We start from the raw sequence: 8,887 nt of genomic DNA, 5'->3' as shown, positions 1-8,887 counted from the left end.
CCCTTTCTAGAATGCCCTTTCCCATCAGCCACGTATTTCAGATTCTTCAAATGAGCTGACATGTCAAACGCCCAATGTAGTAACTGACATGCAAGGATTCAATAGCTGTTTTCCGTCCCTCTCACTAGTGATTTCTGTCCTCTCTGAATTTGCACAATCTCTCTCCAGTAGCTTCCTACTTTGTTGTTTTATCATTATTTAATGTGAATGAGAGTCCCAGTGATCAAAAGCTCTTGGGAAAACGGGTATTCCGGTCTTAGTCCTCTGTGTCCCCAGCACCAAACACACATCGTAGGCGCTCAATAAATCTTCCTTTAATGAATGAAAATAAGATTAGCGGGGCCCACCAGGGTCGCTGCAGGTAGAAAGTGACATCCGGAAATGGAGTGGGGATGGAGTGGAGGTGCTAGTACGTGCCAGGTGGCGTGCTGAGCTCAGCTTTATCCATTACCTCATTTAATCCTTTCAAAAACCCTAAGTAAAAACAAAACAAAACAAAACAACCCCTAAGTAAGTGCCGGTGATAACTCCATTTCACAGATGAGATAACAAGATTAGGAAAACTAAAGATATTTTGCCCCAGGTCATAACCAGCTCTGCTGGGGTCTTAGACTGTACTTGTCGCGCGTCCCTCTTTTGACCCATCACTATTCCCTCGAGGTCGGGGACTTTCTAGGACGACACAAGCCTCGAGTCCCTTCCGCGGGGCAAGTCCCGGCAAGGCGGCCCTCGCGCTTTCCAGGCAGAGCACCCGGGAGCATCCGAGGGACGGGAGCACCGGCCCCGCCCGCGGCGTCGCCCGTGACGTCATTACGCAGGGCCGAGGCGGCGCGGCCACGTCCTTTAAATACGGCCTTCCGCGGACGCGCGCGACAGAGTGAGGAGTGGGGTGGAGCATGTGTGGAGCGGGGGCCGCGGCCCAGGCCAGAGCCGCCGCGGACCACGAGGTGGGCGGAAAGGCTGCTCTGCAGCCCAGACGCGGAAGGGAGGGCGCTTCCTCGCAGGCGGGCACGCTCGTGACGGGCGGGAGGAGGGAACATGGCGGCCCCCGTGGCCGGGCCAGCACCCTCCGCGCCTGGTGTTGGCGCGTACCCCTCCCCCCTTTACTCACCTTACTGGAACCTTATTTCTCCTTCCGCCCCCTTTCCCTCAGCCACATCCCTTTTGTCTTCATCGGCTCTCCCTCCCCACCCAGCCCCAGAGGGTCCTAATGCGACAGAGGTGGCTTGGGCGGGGGGTTGGGGGGGGCGGCGGGGACCGAGAGTCCGACTTGCAAATTGGACTGTTAGTGTCTCACGTGGCGCTTCATCAGTCCGCTCGCGGTGACCCGGGCAGCACAGAACCCTGGAGGAGGGGTCAGGTCCGATGTGCAGCCCTGGCGACCGCCTCTGTTGGAGTCTGTGAAATGTCATTCAAGTCCCCTGGACCTCAGTGTCCTCAAAAGTGGCCATTTATTTATTTATTTTTATTTATTTATTTATTTATTTATTTATTTATTTATTTATTTATTTATTTATTTATTTATTTTAAGATTCTTGATATCCAGGGCGTCTCTGGCGGAATCTGCCCCATAACCGCGTATGGCTGGGAAAACGGAAGCCAGGTTTATTTGGGCCAGTAAGGGAATGGAGGGGAGCAGGGTCAAGACTTAGAGCCCCGTCCCCTTGGGTGATCTAGTTCTGTCAGCAGCGAGAACAGCATTGTGTTTGGACTCCCTTTTCCACAATGAGTGTCCTGAGAGTTAGGTTATTTACTGGAGTTAAGTTCGAAGGAGAAGAAGGGCTCCTGCATCAGCATTGCTGTTCTGGTACAAAGAACCTTGGGAATAGCCCTCCGCGTGCTGCGCTCTGTTTTAGGTGTGTCCCTGTCAGTGGAGGGCAGGTGTTCCAGGTTCACACCTGGCCCCTTGGCCCAGCCAGCCCTCTGCTTTTGATCTTGACCTTCTGTTTTTCCTCACTTGAGTGTAGATTCTGGAGAAATCCTGCATCCCTCTGGAGCCCGCACTGCCAGGCAGCAGAACTGTGAGCTAGAGTGAAGCAGAAATCTAGGAATATGAGCTCCATGATGGCCATGGGGGAACCAAGGCTGAACTGGTGAGTCACATCTGTTGGTAATCTAAAGAGGAGTGAAGTGGGACTGGTGGCTGGATTATGAAAGGAGGGTTTCCGGCCGTGGAGAGATTTGGAAGAAATAGAAAGGTAACAAATTTGATGGCTCAGAACATAACCCCAGTCTTACCTTCACATACTGAACACTTTTGAGGTCTAGCTGATTGCAGTTACCCTCCTAAAATGACAATAATCCATCACCCAGCTGGCTAGTAGGTATAACTCCATCATGTATTTATTATTTATTTTTGGTGTCTTAGTGAAGAAGAGAAGCTGGAATTTTCTTGTGCCCGATAACCTTACCCATTTCTGTACAAGTAATAGAAAAGCCCTCTTTAAGAATAGACAAGCTTCATTTTGTTATGTTAGAATCTATATCGAGTGATATTATAAATGCATAGACTGTGTTTTAGAAATGTATGACTCGTTAAGTGTGGTTTTGTAGGAATCTAATACATGTGCTGCTTTAGGTCAATTTAATACAAATGTACTGAGCATCCACCCTTTGCTAGCCAAAGAGAATACTAAAGTTAGGAGAGATTACAGAGGTGATTTAAATAGTACCTGACTCATAAGATTCAATCAGTATGAGCTCCATAAGTATTTTTTTATTGCAAGCAGTGCTTCCCAAGTTGCTCACTGTCCTGGAGTCCATGAGTTAGTTTTTGTATTACAAGCAAAAACCTTATAATTTAATGAGCTTTGACAGATACAGTACGGTAATAAGAAATTATTACTGGTGCATAGCAAGTAAGACATCCTAATTTTTACCATTTATACTTTAATTGTAGTTGTTTTTGTTTTGTTTATTTATGTTTTCTATAAATACTTTTAAAAACAGTAAGAAATGAGTATGGGGCAAAAGCTAAGATTTCCTATTTTGGGAATGGGGCATCCAGAAGTTATCATTTAATAGATTGTTCTATTTTAAGTTTTAGAAGGTGTATACATTTATGCTCATTGTCATAAAGAAGGTGTTCAGATACAGCACAGATGCTCTTAAACACCATTGACATTGTGAAACCAAATGTAGTTTACAGTTTTTGCACAGTATTGTTGCCCTTGGAACTACCTTTTCCCATAGAATCCTAATAATGTTTGTCCTTTCTAGATTATGGTTCTCACTGTTCTTAATTCCTTCAACCAGCATTTATTGGATCCTTCTTATATGGAAAGTGTGACTGTAATATCTTAGTCTCTAATTATGATGTTGTGGAAAATCATATAAGACCTTTGAAGTGGTTTTAGCAGAGGCACACCATTTGTCACATTTGCCAAGTTAATGACAATAGGTAGGATATTCAGTCTTTGTAGTGTCTTGTGGCCTGGTGCAATAATGCATGAAACAAAACTAAGTTGAGAAGCATTTTCTTTCAGCAGCCAAACATCTTCATGTTATGCCACAGAGCCTGAGGTGAGCCCTGATCCTGACAGACTCTTAATTGTACTTCAGTCTGTTCTATCTTTAACTCTTAAGTATCTCTGACATTTAATCAAATATTAAAGGAAAAAGCAAGGCTGATTATTTGAGCTGGGGAATTTCAGAAAGAGCCTCGGCTAAAAGCCAGTCAAGTAAAACATCTAAACTCAGACATCTGATATGTGAAATTAAAATTATTAAGAGGTGATTGTCTGGGAAAGGGGCTGTAAGGGGCATGTAGTTGTAAACTACAATTGTACCATTACGGCTACTTAGTCTAGCATGAGATTTTGAATTGTCAAATGTAAATAAATAACTTTGTTTCACAGGGATGTTTCCCCCAAAAATGGCCTTAAGACATTTTTCTCTCAAGAAAATTATAAAGACCATTCCATGGCTCCAAGTTTAAAAGAACTATATGTTTTATCTAACAGGTAATATATTTATTTATTTGGTTATTTATTTTCACATTTGATTGTTATTTTTCTGGCAGTTGAAGTTTTATATCTGTATCCACTATTAAAATTCAAATTATAAAAATGTAAGAATTAGAAAATGGAAGAATCCAGTACCCAAGGATGACTAGTCTTTGATGTATGTGCATGTGTGTGTATAAATCTTTTTGGACCTTTCTCCACACCAATATAAAGACAAAAATGGGAGGTAGTGCCTGAGTGGCTCAGTCAGTTAACCATCTGCCTTCAGCTCAGGTCAAGATTTCAAGGTTCTAGGATCCAGCCCTGCATTGGGCTCCTTGCTCAGCAGAGAGCCTGCTTCTCCCTCTCCTCCCTGCTTGTACCTTCTGTTGCTATATGTCACTCTCTTTCTCTCAAATAAATAAATAAAAATTTAAAAAGAAAAAAAAGGGATCATATTATAAATAACAGAAAATACTATAAAACTGTTTTGCAGTTCCTTTTTTTCATTTAAAATAATATTTCATGTATCTTTCCATGCCTCTATGTGTTTTAATCTTAACTGTTGCATAGTACTTCATATATATAGTTTTCATTAATTTAGCTAGTCCAATATTGCCAAATGTGGTCCTCTTTTTTTGTAATTATAAACAATACATTGATGAAATTCTTGTAATGTTTATAAGATTATTGAATTGTTTGGTTAGATGGCATATGCCTTTTATATCTTAATAGATACTGACAAATTGCTGGAGATTTTTTTCCTTTCTGGTATGAACATGCCTATTCAGTGATAATTGTCCCTTCCTACTGTTTGCCTGCCCATAACAGCTCTTCTTTCTTTTGTGATTGGCTGTTTCTATTCTGTTGTGGATGAGTCTTCAAACCAAGTAATTGAGTTTACTAGAATGGACTGTAAATACGCCAAGTGAGGAATTGGGGAGCTTCTCTAGAGGAGCCCAATATTTACTTTCATCCTTTCTCCACTCATTTTGCAATTGAGGAAGAATATTTCCAGCCTGTGTATGGAATGGGTCCGTATCTGTTCCTGCCTTCCTCAGTATCCTGTCAATTAGCATCTCTTCCTACTCCTATATTTTCATTTTCTCTTAATCAGTGTTTAAAGGTACTCAAGTTTTTCCCGTTACAATCCCTGGACTCCATCCATGTTACTTTCTTACCTTTTGTATTGTTTGTACTTAGATTTCTTTAAAAACTTATATATCTGGGAGGAAGTGAGGGACAAAAAATTATGACATATAAAAAACGTTTAACAAAATGACAATAATAAGTCCTTCCTTGTCAGTAATTACTTTAAATGAATTAAACTCTCTACTCAAAAGATAACTTGGGAGAATGGATTAATAAAACAGGATAAAACACTTCCCACTGCATTTGCTTTCACTGAACCCCACTCCAATCTGGTCTCCATCCTCACTGGTCTATTAAAACAACTCCTCTTGGGATCCCTGGGTGGCTCAGCAGTTTAGCACTTGCCTTCAGCCCAGGGTGTGATCCTGGAGACTTGGGATCAAGTCCTACATCAGGCTCCCTGCATGGAGCCTGCTTCTCCCTCTGCCTTTGTCTCTGCCTCTCTCTCTCTCTCTCTCTCTCTCTCTCTGTCTCTCTCTGCCTCTCATGAATAAATAAATAAAATCTTTAAAAACAAAACAAAACAAAAAAACAAACTGCTCCTCTTAAGATCATCAGTGACTTCTCAACTATGAAGATCTCTTACTCTCCTAGTTTTCTGGTTATGGTGACATTTCTCAGTCTCTTGTGCCATCTTCATTTTCAGGCTTACCATTCTGGCTCATTATACTCTTTGGAGCTTTTAAGAAATACTGATTTTGTACTTTCAACCCATACTTTTGAATCTGAACCTTTAAGGATGTCTGTGGAATCAATTAAATGACTCCATTGATATTCATTTCGGTTGTTTCCATTCCTTTCCTATTATAAACATTGAGCATCCTTTTTATACATATGCTGATATAAGTATGATAAATTCCTATAAGAGAAGGTATGCATATGTTTTTTATTTTGATAGATACTGCCAGATTACCATTAAAAACATTTTTTGAAGTGCTTTTTTGATTCACCAGATGAATAAATAAGTTCATATAAAAGCAAGCAGAGAAAAAAAAAAAAAAAAGCAAGCAGAGGTCGAAGTAAAGAGGCAATTTTAAAAGGAACATTCTTGCCTGGGAGCATAATTATAATGTTTTTGCTTATATCACCTATAGAAAGTTGAGTAGATCCCATATAAATGCATCTATGGATTTTTTAAGGTAATTTTGTTATTCGACTGTACCATTTCGTGAGGATAACTTAATTTCTTTTTTTTTTAAAAAAAATTTTTAAGATTTCTTAAAACTTATTATCAAATAAAGAATTGCCATTGTTTATTTGAATTAAAGAATGCCTACCAAATCTAGTCTCCTGGAAAAGGAGGACAAAGATGTATATCTTTACGTTTTTCTAAAGGTAAAATGACCATGTATCTTAAAAGCTTCTCACCATTTTATGTACTTTTATCTCAGCCTTCATCTTTTTGGACTAAAAATTTTTAGTATTACTCTTCATCCTGCCACTGCTCCTTAATTATTTTAATGGTTCTTTTCAAGTTTAGTTCTAGTCAGCATGTCCTATGTGGGTTATAGTCTGAATTATGTAAGGGAGAGGGCATCTTGCTGGCAGTTGAGTACAACTTCTAAAGTATTTTCTTCTTAGAATATGCTTGTTTTTCTTTAGATTTCTGCATAACACAAAATAATTTATTAGTATAATTTACCTTTTGGCGTAAAAAAATAAAGACTTGAGGCATTGATTTCATGTATTTCTTTTTTGCTCATGTTAAATTTTATAAAGTTTTATTACAGTAAGGAATGGATTTTCAGACTATTAATTTACAGATATTTTCTTGATGGAAAAATTTTTTGGAAAATTTTGATTTTTGGAAAATTTTGATTTTTTGGAAAATTTTGATTTTTCTTGATGGAAAAATTTTTCTTGATGGAAAAATTAGGAAAAGTGAAAAATTTTGATTAACCCTAATTTTGTGGGTTTTGTGTCCTCTAACATATTTGGGAAAATATTGATACTTCTGATTACTCTGCTTTCTACAATAGGAAGTTTTTATTCAACCCTTCTCCCTCTACTGGAAGGTAAACATTTACCTTTTTTTAAATTAAAGTTTCAGTTGTGGGGGATCCCTGGGTGGGTCAGTGGTTTTGGCCTTTGGCCCAGGGCCTGCCTTTGGCCCAGGGCCTGATCCTGGAGTGTCAGGATCGAGTCCCACATTGGGCTCTCTCCATGGAGTCTGCTTCTGCCTCTGCCTCTCTCTCTTTGTGTCTCTCATGAATAAATAAATAAAAATCTTTAAAAAAATAAAATAAAAAAATTAACTTTCTGTTGTATATACTTCTAACTGGGTTTTAAGCCCACAAGGGGGAAAATAGCTTCGAATAAAAATTATGAAATTTTAACATGTTTAATAAAGAAAAGTATAAGTCATTTAAAAAAAAAAAAAAAAAAAAAAAGGGATCCCTGGGTGGCGCAGCGGTTTGGCGCCTGCCTTTGGCCCAGGGCGCGATCCTGGAGACCCGGGATCGAATCCCACGTCAGGCTCCCAGTGCATGGAGCCTGCTTTTCCCTCTGCCTGTGTCTCTGCCTCTCTCTCTCTCTCTGTGACTATCCTAAATAAATAAATAAAATATTTAAAAAAAAAAAAAAAAAAAAGAAAAGTATAAGTCGAATTCAGGAGGTACAGGTAGACTTTAGACGGAGGCTAGAAGCACCATTTCCAAATACTACTTGAAGCCACCCAAACCAGTAGACTTAAAGCATTGGAAACTAAAAGTTTGAAATACGCTTTTTTTTTTCTTTTTTTTTTTTTTAGAAACTTTAAAAAAGGAGAATGGGTGGTTGACAAAATGAAGGGGGAAAACTTCAAACCATCAACTAAAATAAAATATAATGCTGTAAATGTGGATAGAGAAACCCTGTCAGATGCTTTTGGCTTGCACCCTGATGAAGATTTTGACAGCACTGCACACGGAAATGATCTTGATGTGCTGCCATTTCATTCTTTGCTGAATGTAGCCAATTTAAACTGCTAGAATTTCTTGACATTCCTACTCTGGCATATCTGAGTCAGCATCTTGTTGCTGCAGCAGCTTAATTAAATTTGCCAGTTTGTGCCACAAGGACAGACATGTTCTCATATTCAGAGAGACAGCTGTGAAGCAGTATTGTTAAGAGTTGCGGACACAATACTGTTAGGTTTGAATAGCTCTCAAGACATTTTCTAGTGAGAAATCAATTTGCTGTAATACATTTCTCTCAAGATCAGCAGTTAATATTCATTTTGTTAACCTAAAATATGCTTATTTTTATACAGTTATTGGAGAAACTTTAGTAGCTAAGTATGTCTTCTTTCACCTGTATTATTTTCAGAGCCACCTAAACATCCTTATTTTAATTTCCAAAGTTATTTTCCCATTCACTAACGAGGTCTCTTGATTAGTTTTCCATTTTTAGTTTAGCTCTAAAAGAGTGGGGTTGGATATTTTGCCTTATTTTGGGGCCCTAAGTTTTTTTCTAAGAATTTTGGCATTTTTAACATAATTATTCTAGCATTATAAAGCTGATCTAAAACAAATTTTCAGTAGTTTTGAGTGAGACTCACTCTTTGTCCAGACACTGATCTAAATTGATAATTCTCAGCCTGATCAGGCTTTTTCATAACAAATATTTATGAAAAATAAGATACTTCCTTTACTACCTGAATTAAAATTCATAGCTAAAAATAGCCACAGACAATATATTTTTAAAGTGTCGTAGATATATAAATGTGAAATCAAAGGAAATAATTTATATAATTGGATATGTAAGTGCATGGATACTGCTACACTAGAAGATATAATGAAGTAGTCGGATGC

General features: G+C 38.9%; 1 protein-coding gene across 8 annotated transcripts in view; it reads left to right on the top strand.

The window, feature by feature from the left end:
• The first annotated feature begins 813 nt into the window (after nt 1–813).
• The window catches only part of ICE2 (interactor of little elongation complex ELL subunit 2), a 67,562-nt gene continuing 59,488 nt past the window's right edge, over nt 814–8,887 (top strand). For 4 of the 8 annotated variants that reach the window (XM_038580588.1, XM_038580590.1, XM_038580586.1 and 1 more), the window contains exons 1-3: nt 814–947; nt 1,968–2,093; nt 3,858–3,962. In XM_038580588.1, the coding sequence (XP_038436516.1) occupies nt 2,053–2,093; nt 3,858–3,962 (146 nt within the window). In that variant the 5' untranslated portion in view covers nt 814–947; nt 1,968–2,052. Of the gene's footprint in view, nt 948–1,581; nt 1,857–1,967; nt 2,094–3,857; nt 3,963–8,887 lie in introns of those variants that run through there. The other 4 variants (XM_038580593.1, XM_038580589.1, XM_038580587.1 and 1 more) reach the window with 3 other exon arrangements.

Source organism: Canis lupus, chromosome 30 (assembly GCF_011100685.1).
Source record: "Canis lupus familiaris isolate Mischka breed German Shepherd chromosome 30, alternate assembly UU_Cfam_GSD_1.0, whole genome shotgun sequence".
NCBI classification, from domain to species: Eukaryota; Metazoa; Chordata; class Mammalia; order Carnivora; family Canidae; genus Canis; species Canis lupus.
The sequence above is the reverse complement of the archived record's forward strand: the minus strand, read 5'-3'. Positions and strand labels throughout refer to the sequence as shown.